This window comes from Mustela putorius, unplaced genomic scaffold, assembly GCF_011764305.1.
Source record: "Mustela putorius furo isolate JIRA1106 unplaced genomic scaffold, ASM1176430v1.1 tig00003870_pilon_pilon_pilon, whole genome shotgun sequence".
NCBI lineage: Eukaryota > Metazoa > Chordata > Mammalia > Carnivora > Mustelidae > Mustela > Mustela putorius.
In genome coordinates, this window is record NW_025422022.1 from 8,316,690 (window position 1) to 8,331,477 (window position 14,788).

General features: G+C 44.0%; 1 protein-coding gene and 1 long non-coding RNA gene across 2 annotated transcripts in view; one reads left to right on the top strand and one right to left on the bottom strand.

Moving 5' to 3' along the window:
* Window positions 1-5,371: 5,371 nt before the first annotated feature.
* The window catches only part of ELOVL2 (ELOVL fatty acid elongase 2), a 63,618-nt gene continuing 54,201 nt past the window's right edge, over window positions 5,372-14,788 (bottom strand). Inside the window, exons 5-8 of the mRNA XM_045067011.1 lie at window positions 13,232-13,403; window positions 10,621-10,745; window positions 9,997-10,131; window positions 5,372-8,462 (exon numbers count right to left, since the gene is read on the bottom strand). Coding sequence (XP_044922946.1) covers window positions 8,337-8,462; window positions 9,997-10,131; window positions 10,621-10,745; window positions 13,232-13,403 — 558 coding nt within the window. The 3' untranslated portion in view covers window positions 5,372-8,336. The remainder of the gene's footprint in view (window positions 8,463-9,996; window positions 10,132-10,620; window positions 10,746-13,231; window positions 13,404-14,788) is intronic.
* LOC123388056 lies at window positions 9,984-14,268 on the top strand. Its single transcript, XR_006602591.1, has 4 exons — window positions 9,984-10,114; window positions 10,655-10,869; window positions 13,244-13,435; window positions 14,117-14,268. It is a non-coding gene; the product is annotated as an uncharacterized LOC123388056 (long non-coding RNA).

Here is a 14,788-nt window from a genome sequence, read left to right on the forward strand (position 1 = left end):
GAAAATCTTAACATTTGTATATATGCCATTTGGTATATCTCTCAGAGGAGGATTTAATTTGTGACGAAAAGAGCTCAGATGAAAATGACATTGTATTTTGAAATAGTTATTATTTCACTTGATCCGCAAATATTCTAGTTTCTTCAGCACTTTCACAAAACCGCCAGCTTGAGCAGAGGAGAAAGACTCTAATAAAAGCTCTAATAAAGTCTGAGTGCATGGAGTTGGCATATACAGTTGAGTGAATTTATTTTGGAAAAATAAAATCTAATTTAAGGCCATTTACAAAGTAACTATTCATGAATTGGGTAAGTATAGTTAACGACCAGGAACCAAAACGGTTTATTTGTTGTATAATATAACTTAGTGATGTAATATAGCTATGTATTATGTATTTAATCTGCCAAAACAAGTATTTACAACTCCAGTGTGTCATCTTTTCTATTTAGGATTTTTAAAAAAGATTTTATTTATTTATTTAACAGAGAGAGATCACAAGCAGGCAGAGAGGCGGGCAGAGAGAAAGGGGGAAACAGACTCCCCACCAAGCAGAAAGCCCGATGCAGGGCTTGATCCGAGGACTCTGGGACCATGATCTGAGCCAAAGGCGGAGCCTTAAACCGCTGAGCCACCCTAGTGGCCCGATTTAGGATTTTTTTTTTTTAATGACCTATAGTTTAGTATATTGTTATAAGCTTTACAGAGTGTAAGAAGATTTTTTGTTTAAGCCCAAAGGGTCTAATTAACCTCATTTCATTTGGGTATATCCGGTTTAGGGCTCACAATTCCTGGTGATCTGGAGTTTTGTGGATTTCAGTCCTGTTACCCTGACTGCCTTCAACGAAGGACATCTAAAGAGTCTATGTGATTTCTGGTAACGGGTAAACATGTATTGGAGAGCTGTCCTCTCCAAAGCCTTCAGTGAGCTCAGGTGGGAGAGGTTAGGATGGGTAAGGTGTGGTCTTAGTCAGAACTTAGTCTTAAGAAATCAGGTAACTGAAAAATCTCCAGGCTGTGTGTGACAAGCACCATAAATGAGGTGTAAACTGAGGCACCAGCAGGGGTGTGAGGAGGGAGAGGTCTTTGTTGTGGGGGTAATTGGGGACAGCTTCTTGGAGGAAAAGCACCATCTGGGCTCTGGGTGGATGGGGAGGGCTTTTCTAGGGTTGGCAGAGACGGTCTATCGAGACTGGTGGAACTGAGCCAGAGGGATGCAGAATTTGTTTGAAGCTGTAATACTACAGGGCATTATTGGAAATCAAGGCCCAAAATGCTGTTACTGCCTTGATTAGAAGGGCTTTATTCTTTGGTGGGAATGAGTCACTGAAGACTCAGCAGACGATGATAAAGGAACACAGTGGTTTAGGAAGATTAATCCACCAGTAGTATCAAGACCGAATGTGATCTGCCTGGAGGCTTTAACAGCAGTGAGGTCTCCCTAGGACAGAATGCAAAGGAACAGGTGTGCTAGCTCACGGCAGGTAGAGAATTTTAAGGGCTATGCTTGAGGATGAGTTGATGTAGGTTGCAAAAACCATGAACTTGAGATATTGGGGGATATCTCTTTAGAAGTACTCCCCAGAAAATCTTTATTCAACATTGTCTTAGTCTGCGAATCCTTATTGAGCACTAACTGTATGCACAGCCGAGCTCTGTGCATGGTGCTGAGGGTTCAATGTTGTTATTGTCAAGGGCTTCAGGGAGCTAGCTGTCTGATGGGGACAATGACACAAACACGGAAAGCAGCTTGGACCTGAGTTCACCTCCTCTCTACTAAGAGCAGCCTGTGCCCACCTTAGGGAACTCTGGGACCAAGCTGTGGCCTTGACCTCATTTGTGGTTTCTGACATTCCTCTGCATTTTAACCCCTTCTGTCCTCCACATCGGATCTTCCCAGTATTTACTGTGATCTGCACCCCTCTTCCCTGTGGATTATCTCCTGGCCTGTGTACTGTGTGTGTGCGTGGGGGGGGTGTTTTTGACATACAATGTTACATTCAAGTGTACAACTTAGTGGTTTGACAACTCATTATCTTACGCTGTGTTCACAACTGTAGCTTCCTTGTGTCCCCACACATCCCTATTACAGTATCATTGACTGTATTACGCTCTGCTGTTTATTTCCACGACTCACTCATTCCATAACTGGAAGCCTGCATCTCCCTCTCCCCTTCACCCAATTTGCACAGCCCTCCCCCACCTCCTCCCCTCTGGCAACCATCTGTTTATAGTTACAGTTCTGATACTGGTTTTTGTTCATTTATTCATTTTTTCAGATTCCATTTGTGAGTAGAATCATATAGCATTTGTCTTTCTCAGTCTAATTTCACTTAGCATAATACTCTCATGGTCCATCCACGTATCAGATAATATGATCTCACCCTTTCTGATGGCCACGTGTTATTCCCTTGGGTCTTTTTCTATAGCACATCTTCCTTTTCCATTCGTCTATTGAAGGACACCCCCCTTGCTCCAGCATCTTGGCTATTGTAAATAATGTTGCAATAAACACAAGGGTGCATGTATCTTGTCAAGTTAGTGTTTTCATTTCTACTGGGTAAATAACCCCCAACGGGGGAAATACTGGATCATATGGTATCTCCATTTTCAAGTTTTTGAGGAGTCTCCGTACTGTCTTCCACAGTGGCTGTACGAGTTTGCATTCCCTTAACAGTGCACGAGCATTCCCTTTCCTCCACATCCGCACCGACACCTGCTTTTCCTCTTCTTGATTTTAGCCAATCTAATAGGTGTGAGGTGATGTCTCAGTGTGATTTTGTTTTACATTTCCCTGATGATGAGTGATGTTGACATCTCCTCCTGTGTCTGTCCACCATCTGTACTACTTCTTTAGAAAAGTTTCTGTTCAAGTCCTCTGCCTTTTCTTTCCCCCATTTTTTTTTTTCTCCAAATAGCACATACCTTCCCCAATGGATTGCTGTGGAGTTTTTTTATGTTGAGTTGTATGAGTTCCTTGTATGTTTGCATGTTTTAAATATTAATCCTTTATTAGATCACCTGCAAATATCCTCTGCTCAATTTGTTGTCTTTTTGATTTGTTGGTGGTTCTTTTTGCTGTGCAAAAGCTTTCTGTAGTCCCAGTAGTTTATTTTTTGTTTTGTTTCCCTTGCCGTAGGAGACCTATCTAGAAAAATGTTGCTACCTTTGACGTCCGAGAAATTACTGCCTGTGTTCTCTTCTAGGATTTTTATGGTTTGGAGTCTCACACTTAGGTCTTTAAGCCATTTGGGGTTCGTTTTTTTCCTATGGTGTTAGGAAGTGGTCCAGTTTCATTCTTTGGCATGTAGCTGTCCTGTTTTCCCAGCACCATTTATTAAAAAGGCGGTCTTTTCGCCATTGTATACTCTTGCTTTCTTTGTCATAGATTAGTGAATTATACAAATGGGGGCTTATTCTTGGGGTCTCTGTTCTGGTCTATTCTGATCTATGTGTCTGTGTGCCGGGACCACACTGTTTTGATTACTGCAGCTTTGTAGCGTGTCTTGAAATCTGGAATCGTGATACTTGCAGCTCTGTTCTGCTTTCTCAGTATCGCTCTTGTCACACAGGGTCATCTTTGGTACCATGCGATTTTAGTATTTGTTCTAGTTCTGTGAAAAATGCCTTTGGTATTTTGAGAGAGATTATATTTAATCTTTAGATTCTTTTGTGGGCTCCAATTTACACTGGGGGTTCCGGCTCAATTTTTTTTTAAGGTTTTTTTTTTTATGTATTTGACAGAGAGCCAGTGCACAAGCAGGGGCAGCGGCACGCAGAGGGGGAGAGAGAGAACAGGCCCCCTACTGAGCAGGGAGCCCGATGCGGGGCTCGATCCCAGGACCCTGAGATCATGAACTAAGCCGAAGGCAGCCACTTAACTCACTGAGCCACCCAGGCGCCCCTCCAGCTCACTCTTGACCTCCCCATTTTTCTCTCCACCCTCCCTTCCTGACTCTCCCCCAGCCCCCGACCGCCAACCGTGGACCTTGAGCCCTACCACCAGACAGAGCCTGCTTAATCACTGCCACAGCTGTATAGGGTCAAAACTCTGGGACGAACCCCTTCACGGACATGTGTCGGTATCCCCTTCGTGGTTCTGCTGCTGAATCCTGGGCCCTAATCCACAGGGTAACAGTCCTGTTGTTCCCACAAGAACTTAACCTATGTTTCAAAAGAATAATTTCACGCTTAGCGATGTTTCAATGGTTTTTGCAGCTTTTCTCAATCCCGGTGTCATGAACTCAGGACTAGGGGCTCAGCCTTTGTAGTCAGTGTCCCCACGTATGTGATAGGAGTCTGTGAGCCCAGACACATTTAACAGCATAAACAGACATCTTACGGACTGTGGTAACTGCCTGTTTTCCCTCTAAGAGTTGTCTACTAGTAGACACAAGCTCTTTAACAGCAGAGAACTTGTCTGTTCTCTTTACATTCTGTTCCAAACCCTGGGCAATGCCTGACACATAGGAAATACTCAAATGATTGCTGAGGGAGTGGGGACTCCCTTGGAATCTGAAGTGTTTAACCTCTGGAATTAGGACCCTGAGATCATGACCTGAGCCGAAGGCAGAGGCTAACCCACTGAGCCCCCCGGGCACCCCTCTTTTTAAGCGTGAATTGATTCCACCGTTTAAAATGAAATCCCAGTGGGTTAGGAGGAGACTCCAGAATGTGCGCTCATCCCCACGGCCCATCCAGAGAGCTAGATTGAAATTCTCCCTCTGTGCCACCTCCCCTTCCCTTTTCCCCTCCTGCCCCATCCCTGTTACTACCCAGGAATGTAAGCAATTTCCTAAGTGGACTTTGAGCACATCTTTTGGACTTGGCTTGTTCTAAGGTCACCGTTCAGAACCGCCCCAATCCCTGATCCTGCTGGACGACCTTGACCTCCGTCTCTGTGGGGCTTCCTTGTGGTCAAGTCTCAGCTCAGCGGCCAGTCCCGAGCTGCAGCAGCCTCCCCTCCGCCTGTCTGGGCGCTCCTCGCGGGGAGGCTGCGGGCCCAGAGCATCCGATGTGGTTTCTACCTCACGCGGTCCGCTCAGCCAGGCCAGGGCTCCTCCTCGGGTTATTCTGTAGAGCAAATCTGTTCCTTATGACCGTTATATCCTCTGCTCATCTAACTGGTCTAAACTTTTTCTCATAATAACCATTTTCTGAAATCATTTAACTTGGTAGATGAATACTATGTAAAGGTCATAATGTTACATAAGAGGCCATGCATTGCTTATTGAAATGAAGAACTAAACATTTAAAATTAATTGCTAAAATATCCCTTTATTAAAAAAAAAATCCTGAGTAATAAGTCATTTGGGGTACCACGCAGGCACACATTTTAATGTCTTCGAACCAAATAAGAACAATCTCAACATGCTTTGCCTTAGTGTAAAAATCAATTTATTATACAACAGCCATACAGAATGCTCATCTGTCTACAAAGGAAAATGGCTTCTCTTGCCTCCCTGTCCACCCCAATCATGATATTATGTTCTTAAGTATTTTCAAAGGAAAACCGAAAAGTGACATCCCCATTTTCTAAATAAGGAAGTCCCCAGAAACATCATAAAATGGTATGGAAGAATCAGAATGGTCTCTTACCTACAAAGTGCTGTTCTGCCCATCACAGTATCATTTTCGTTTCACAAATAAAAAAGAATACTTCTTTAATGGGGTTAGGGAGGACGTTCTCTCTCAATATGCCTAAATGCTTCAATATATCATGGCGATGGGTTGAAAATATCACTTCATTTCCATTTAACATTCTATTTTAAAAAAATTAGAATTTTTAACAGGTGCTTATAGTATTACATATTTTCATTCTTATTAAGAGTAAAAGAAAATTCAGTAACAAAGTTTTTGTTTTTCTAACAGTATATATAGGCTGTTTTTTTTTTTTTTTTTTTTTAAACTGCTTTAAGAATGTCACATTAAGTGTAGACATTTTGCTTTTTAAAGTTTCAACACTTAATGACTGGTTACAATAGTTACCTGATCCAGTTTTTGTGGCTAAGATTTCAGAGCTCTGTGTATTTGTATCAGCCCTTGAATGGTTTAAGGCTAGAAGTGTTTGATTAGAACTAAAGACCTAAGGGGAAGCAGGGTCCTGAAGCTTCTAGGTTGAGCTGGGAAGTGCAAACTACCCCAGTTTTTCCCTTTGAGAGGTTTCCCGCTGCCTTCTACTTAGGGCTGGTGGGCTCCTTCACTCTGCTGAAGGATGGTTTCTCTCCTTTCTCGGCCAGTACCAAGTCCAGGGAAGCCGCAAAGCAGCAGGTAAACAGAGCGGGGAGCACGCCCGGTGAGGTCCGGCTTCTCCCTGGGTCCCACTTTCCCCCTGGATGTACTTTGAAAACAGATTTTTAGCCCTCACTTGGGACCTAAAACTGAACTCGAGTCCAGTTCCTCTGAGGAGCTTAGTCCAATCCGTGTTTTGCTGCAGAGGAGAGGCCAGAGGCTGGCCCTTCTTTTGGAAAGAGTTTCTGGGTGAGAACGAAACTCAGAGCAATACTGTTAGGACGCGATGGAAGGAAATGGGGATGAAGCGCCCTAGAAAAATCAGTTTTCAACAACTTTTTATAAGCGTAAATACCGAGTAAGTGGGCATCAGAAATGCGTGTTGGGTAAAAACGGCCCAGGGGCCCGCAGGCTGCACGGGTGTACACGCAGCGCGCCTGCCCCGCCCACCAGCCCGGCCGAGCCCGCAGGCTGCACGGGTGTACACGCAGCGCGCCTGCCCCGCCCACCAGCCCGGCCGAGCCCGCAGGCTGCACGGGTGTACACGCAGCGCGCCTGCCCCGCCCACCAGCCCGGCCGTCACCCTCGGCAGAGCAGGCCAGGTCGGGAGAGGGGAGCGGACAGGAGCGGGAAGGGAGAAGACGCGGTCGGGGTCTGTGTCGTACCAGAGTCCGCACTCTTTTTCTAAACAGGGAAGAGAATTTTAACACTGGAAATCGAGGGGCCAGGAAGGACAGAAAGGCGGCCCTGGACAGTCCGGACCGGCCCAGGCAGCGCTGAGCGCGCCTTTCTGGCCCTTGCGCATCTGACCTCAACGTTGTGAACTCCAAGTTGTTTCAGAGAGAAGGAAGGAAAAAGAAAATATCGAATGTGGCAAGTCTTACCGGTATAAATCTTCCTCGCATCTTCAAAAACTACTCTTTCCGTTCTGGGTGCAAGTGAACAGTAAATGTTTAATACTTAGAAAAAAACAACATTACTGCTGCTCTCTGCTTTTGTGCTTGTTCTCAGGAGAAAGCCTGTTACCTGGGCAGGGGAGGGGTGTGCGGAGTTTGCCGAATTGGCAGTTTTCATTGAGGTTCATTACCAGCCCCTGGCTCAGCGCTGGACTCTGCATCATTCTCCTCTTCCCATTTTCAAAAAAGTTAACCTACAAAGCTTGACAGCAGTGTTTGGGGGTATTATCCACAAGCAGGCTCACAAGAAGTAGCGGCCAACTCAACATCTGTTTTGCCCCAACGGCTCTGACTTCTAAGTATTCCAGTGCCTTCTCCTTCTAGGGAAAAGGGAAGATTCCTGGATAAGAAAGGAAAGAGGCAGCCAGATTTAGATCCTGCTTTCAGAGCTGAGCAGGGTGTCTGTTCACAACATAACCTGGGGGAATTTAACATAGGAGGTAGACAGGAATCTATGAATAGTCACGAAAACCAAAATAAAACAGAGGAACGACTCCTATCCGAAGCCCCTGAGCTAGGAGGATTTGGCAGGTTTTTTCCTCCTTAGAAAAAGGAATTGTCAAAATAAAATACAAATTTCATTACCATATCACTAAGTTGAGACTTAGAGTCTGTCAAATTCCTACTCTACCTTCAAATTTTTGCTAGGTTTTCCTGTTTTCTGTGTTTTAATATTTTCTGGGGTTGGGACAAACGGACTGATGAGGTTATTGCTTAATAAGGACTAAGCGATTATTGCTTAATATAGATGAAGACCCTGTGGTTAGAAGGTAATTGACATTTTGTTTTCAACATTTGAATCTAAAGGAAACGTTTTATTTGAAGACTGGCTTCAGAAAACAAGGCTCCATGTTTCCTGGCTTTGCATGTGTGTAAGGCGGTACAGAGACAGTTTCTGGTGAGGGGGTTCAGTTTGTGGGGAGGAGGACAGAGAAGCTGCACCAGGTCTGAGGTGACGTGGTGTGCTGACGGAAGCATTCAGTTAACAGGTTAACCTAATAGCAGTATATTAATACATTCCAGGTACAAATGATTTATAAACTCAAAAGAAATTAGTTTATGCTAAAACATATATAACTTTCAATTCAGTCTTTGCTTTAAAACAAGCGAATCTGTTAGGCTATTATATATGCTTTGTCTGTCACTTGATGTTTACTGTGCTTTCTTGTTGATGACCCCATTAGTGGCGGTGAAGTAGGCTTTGGAGAAACCATTCTTCACTTCTTTCCCAGCAGGTGGCTCTTCCGTAATTTTCTTCACCGGCTTTTTCCGGTATGTCTGTTGGATGTGTAGATTTCAAAGAAGGAAAAGGAAAAAGGATTCTTGAATAAGACTTTGTCTCTGACATGGCGCATAATCGAAAACAGCTCATGATATTATTATATGATTATAACATGGACATATAAGAATTTTTGTAATAGGACAATTTTTAAGCTAATGGTTAAAAACAAAAGGGTAAAAACCAAGACAAATCTGAATTTCCATGAAAGGTTATTTCTTTCACCTTATCCATGTTGGTTAGGATTCCCGTTATGGGATGAGCGCCCAAATTATTCTGCATTAGTTGCTTCCTTGTAGTTCCTACAACTGAGATACTTTCCAATTCAAGCTGAAAAAGTGCTATTATTTTAGAAGTACTGGTACTTTGGATTCTGGCTTGATTTGAGTTTTGGCATATCCTTCCTAATTCTGACAAAATACCTGATTTCATTTTATTTTTGTCTTTTTTTTTTTTTTTTAAAGCAATGGTATCAACAAGGGTCAAGGCTGAAATTATAAACTCTAAAGGAGGAAGACTCCATTTGAAGGACAAGTAGGGATGACGTCCCAGGTGCCCATCCCCCCCCCCCCTGCTGGGCCACAGGCTCCTCCTCAACACCAAGCACCACATGTATTCCCTGAGCTTTCCTGGAACGGTCTGTGTCTGTTTTTGTTTGGGTGGCTTTGTTTGGTTCCATCAGTGGTTATTTCTTTAGAGATTCTCAAAGGACACTTGTATCTCTTATGAGACAAAGCCTAGCCCTTCCAATTTCAGAAACACAGGGGCTTAAAAACCTGTCAGAGGCTCAGGCTCCTACCGCTGGGCTCTGTACGAAGCCTCTGTGGGTTAACTTTCATCAAATACAAACTAAAAAGGAAAGAACCTGTTGTCTGAAGAAATATCCTTGATTATAATTTCGGAAAGTGCTGTTTTGAGTATAAATGTATGTATGTTCTCATTTCTTTTTCATGGAGCTTACTTTCCCTGCCCACCCCCTGGCCCCAAAACACACATAGGAGAGTAATTTAAAATCCACAGCAACCTGAGGCCGGTGCCCTGCTACGGCTTTCATCAGTTTTTTGTCTTAACGGAGTTTCATTTAAATTGTTGATTAAAAAGAAAATGACCATGAAGAAAAAGCCAATGTGACCTTTCCATGATGGCTGGCCTCAAAAGAATATTTTCCAAATAGTGAGTTTATAATATCACAGTGTTGATATGGGAACAATTTTTTAATACTAAACTCATTTAGCTTTTGTTTTTCTCCATTCAAACAGACTTCTGCGTTCACTTAGAAGACTTTGGTAGCGTGGTGCAAATACATCAACCAAACGTGTGACCTGACTGAATTCTAATAAAATGCCCACTAGGCTGGAATAGGGGTTATCTTTCAAGGGGAGGATGCGGGGCATGGAATTAGGAATGCAGGTTTCTCTGGTTCCTTTGGGTGCCTCTGTTCCACACAAGTCTGTGCTGTTATTTAATTGCGTTTATGTAAGGCAAAAGCCCAGTCTACTATGTTTTGCCGCTGAAGACTTACAGGTCACTTACCTGCATGTAAAAATTTAAGAAGAGGATGACTAACGTCAGCATGTAGGAAGACTGGAAGATGAGACAGCCCAGAGGGAAGCCGCAGGGCTTCACCACTGCACTCATGGTGTGCGTGATGGTGAGCACGAACTGCACCTGGTGGGGGCAGGGGGCGGGGTGGGGGGAGAGGCGGCGGGTGAGGCGACCTGGTAAGCCATAGAAAATCCATTTTGCAATGCTATACGTTGAGAACTCGACTTCTAGTACTAAGATTTGCAAAAATAAGATGCTGAAGCAACCCCCCATCCTATCCAGACATTTCACCTGAAGCACACTAGTAGGCGGCTAGGATTGCCCCTAGTTTTCTCATGGAAGAGTAGCAGTTGAATTCTTTAGATAAGAAGGAACTGGTTAAAATTAATGTCTGGGTTAAGGCATCTACATTTCAAAGCAAGGGATGAGCTAATTGTATCCACAGAGGACATTTTAAAACACCAGGTTTAATGCTTAAAAGGTTAATTTTAGAGAAAAATGGGCAGCCTCCTCGCCTAGAAGAGCCTCTGTCCAGGATGACCGATTCCTTTCCTCCGTCCCTGAGAATACTTAGATGTGTCCCATGGAGAAGAGCAGAAAGGGGTGACATACCAGCTGAGCCTGTGTGAGGTATTTCTTCCACCAGAGATACCTGTGCATGGACGGGAACACGGAAAGGCCGTAGTAGGAGTACATGAGGATGTGGATGAAACTGTTCAGGGTGGGTCCGAAGAAGCCTGTAACAGTCCAGTGTACAGTGGAAAAGTTACCGTTCATTTTCATCGAACGAGATTGGTTCTTCCTGTGTGTCATCAGGGAAGATGAGTAACAACTCCGGTACCAATTTACCAGAATTAACTGGTAAGTTCAGTTAAGTTAACCAGTAAGTTAACTGGTAAGTTCACCTTCGTTTCTATGTTACTGGTCCAGCAGGATTTGGCAAAAGTTGCCAAGATAGGACAAAACTGGGATGGTTTTTCAGCCAGAAGGTCAACCAAACAGGTAATTCCTGATCTGCAAAGGCTTTACTGTCTCTTACACCATCATTACTGTCCACAAATTTGGGAGAAAAGGAAACATTTGCTTAAACCTGGTGGCAGAGTTCCTTTGAAAGAGAAATGCCTCCACTTTTGCTAAACCTGTGATGAAGCATTCTGGTTGCGGGAAGAGGCTGCGGGTATGAGGCTGAACAAAGCTCTGAAGCGTCCAGGAGGGCATGTTGCTGTTTATATTTATGACTCAACCTGAAAGGGACCTAGGAAGCAGGCGCTGCTGGGGGAAAGCGCGGGGGAAGGTCCTGCAGGAGAGATGGCTGGGACAGAAGAGGGGTCAGTGAGTGAGGTTTCCCAGTGGCCGGGCCAGCTCCTGGACTTCTAGGACAAGGAATATCTAAAATCCAGTTTTAGGATCTATGCTGTGCCCTCCCTGCCCCTTCCTTCCTGAAGTCCCTGTAGCTGCCATCAACGGGAGGTGACTGGTGTTTCAGGAAACCAAAGGAAAAAACTAAGTTCTATGTTGGCTCAACTAGGAAGCAAAAGAATTTAGCTGCCAGAGGTCAGATGTCAGAGACGGGTTCATTGCTGGAGAGCGGGATACTCACGGTCATGAGGATTAAATCCATACATCCACGCACAGTGATTACAACGTGCCCGGCAAAGTGACTACTACTTACATGCCACCTCGGGATCCAGATGGAGGTGACTCCTGCTCTTGGAGGGGCTGTAGAACTAGGGGACCCCTAGAAGCTGGGTTCCCTTGGATGTATTTGTTTTACCTTATAAATTTTGTCATCTGGAAAAGGGGCAGGACATATCTGACTGAATAATACTGTATAAACTGAAAAGTTCTGCACCTATTTCGGTTAACCAATTTAAATTCTCCAGCCTGGTTTTCCAATTCTAGATCAGAGGTCTGGTTAGATAAACACAAATCAATGAATAAGAAATGAAAACGCTCACATCCAGTAAGTCCTTCACAAACGCTGGCTGGAATAACTTTGTACAGGGCTCGGATTTACATGAAAACAGAGTTTCAGAGAACCAGCTAGCATGGCAGTGGGATTTCTTTACTCACCTGAGTTTTCATTACCATGAATGAATGGAATTGGACTACTTGCTGTTTATAATTTTATAATATTTTAGGTTCATGAGAAATTGTCATACACAGCATCTTAACAGGAATCTGATGTCTTTAAACAGATTATGTGAGACGGTCATTCCGATACTTAGTGATTGTAATGAGATAGCTGATAAACACAAAAAATACTTAACCTTGATAATTCTTTGATATTGATTACAGCACAAGTCTATTGTGATCTTAACAAAACTGTAGACACTAGATTCGGTCTAGGGGAGGTATAAAAAACTCCCTCTTTCTGATTCCCGCACGCCCAGCAATTTCCTTTACACTCTGGTTTCAATGTATGTCTTCATGGTCACTGATACTTTTTAAAATGTCAAGAATGTTTGGAATACATCTTTAAAACCCCAAAATCATTTTGACTTAAGTTTTTACTTGTTCTGAGTTTTCATAGAACAGTTTTAGATTTGGGGATATAAGACAATCAGAAAGGACTGCTGTCTCTTTTGCGGGTCACAATGGACCCATTAGTGAACCGTGAAATTGCTGTAGTGAGAGTCATAAGCTTTATTAAAATGTGCAACAGAATTAACCACAATAACAGAACCCAAAAGTGCATCCCCCAGAACTAGGGGAAATAGTTTCTGAAATTCTTGTTTCATACAAAGTATATACATGTAAAGAGGCAGGGATATTATGTGTATTGTAGTTCTCAGTTTAAAAAAAAATACTGAAAGCCACAGAGAGATGTGGCCTTAATTCTTCAGAGTGGGAAGAGAGCCCTAGGAGTTGAAGTGACCCCAATCTGAAGCACTGCTAGGTGGAGACTGTGGAAAGTGCCAGATTTATTTCTGCAGGTGTCCTTGAGCCCCTAGGGTTGGGGTACAATTGCTCCAGCTGGGGTACATGCTCCTGGCCCTCAGCCTTAAAGATGTTTTTAAAATTTACAATACTCAGATTTTGCCAGAATCAAAGACCAGATAGCTAAACGGCCACTGGCAAACAGGTGCTTCTCTGTATAACAGTGCAGCCAAACCCCCATGGCTTCCCTTTTCTCTCTCTCCTGATCCATGTGCAATATTCAAGACATAGAGGTCTTAGAAGACCAACTACAGAGACCTGAATAATCAGTGAAAGCACTTACTTTGCCCACAAGGTATCCAGTTCAAAACGCACCACCAGATGTTAAACATGGAGGCATGATGGTATACGTGAAGAAAAGTAATCTGGCTGGTTTTTTTCCGCAAGACAAAGAAAATTGTGTCCAGGAACTCTACTGATTTGGAGAAGTAGTACCACCATAACACCTTGGCTACCTGTAAGGATGTGGAAACAGGAAAGAGAAAAGGTGAGCAACGAAAATGCCCATCCTGCTGCCCTACCTACCTCTCGGCAACCTGGGGGACACTGGGCTTCACTAGTGTGCATTTCTCTCTCCATCCCACAAGCACCTTGCCGGCCTCTCTACCTCCAGCTTCTCCTTATTCCCAGCAATCCCCCCCACTCTAGTGAAAATGAGTCAGGCCTCCAACACGCAGATCTGATCAAGGGAGTCCTGGGCACCTGCAGAGCACAGGTTCTTTCCCTGGTTTGCCCTGGCTGCTATTTCCAGCACCCCTGTCCGGCCACACTCCCCCATTCTCGGGGCTCACCCCTACTCTTTGAGCACACCACCCTACGCTGTCCAAGTGCTCTGCTTCCTCTCACTGGGCTTCCTTGCACCCTCGTCCCCACATCCGTGCTCCTTTCCTCTGGAACTCTACCTAACCCTCTGCTTGCTTTTCTTAGGCTTCATCAGCTGCTCCTTCATTTGCATTCCCCACTTACCTGCTGCCTCTGCCCTCAGTGAGGAGGACAGTGAGGTGAGGATGAAGCACAGCCGGCCCACCACACAGGGCAGGAACTGCCCATCTCTGCTCCGTGCTTGGCACTCAGCAGATCACTACTGTTCCTCAACACTGGGTTTACATTTTTTCCCCCCTCTTCCTCTAACCTATGTATGTTTTTATCTCTTTCTTAACTGTTACAGGGGCCTGGAGCCGTCTGTACACACACACTACGTCTTTCACGTCTTCTCCTCAGATTTAAAATCAAGATGGCGTATGAAGTGTTGACCCACTGCACTGTGCACCTGAAACTAATATTACCCTGTATGTTAACTAACTGGAATTCAAATAAAAACCTAAAATCAAAATGCTTTTCCTCCTCACTGAAGTGGTGGGTCCGGATTCCCCCTTCCCTTCCCTCCTGAGCCCCTTACAAAGTCTCAGGTACAGGGCGAGTACTTGAAAGGTGCTGGGGTTTTAGCGCTAACATTGAAACATGAGGGAGTGTGGAGAACAGGGACTTTGAAGCGAGACCATCTGCTTCCTGAGAACATAATAAGGTGTGGTGGCTTCCACCCTAATGTTGGAGGGTCTAGTTAAACTTCACAGACATCAAGCCAAATAGAAATGTAAAACAACAACCCTTAGAGACTTGTATGGTAACCCAAAAATGTAATGGTCAGTGAGAGAAATAAATTAGAAATAAAATGGGTGCCAAAAAAAAAAATGCTTTGGTGAGTGCTGTGAAGTGTGTAAACCTGGGGATTCACAGACCTGTACCCCTGGAGATAAAAATATATGTTTATAAAAAATTAAAAATTAAAAAAGGATGCAGAGAAATCTATATACCCTATTTTGTATTATAGCTTTGAAGA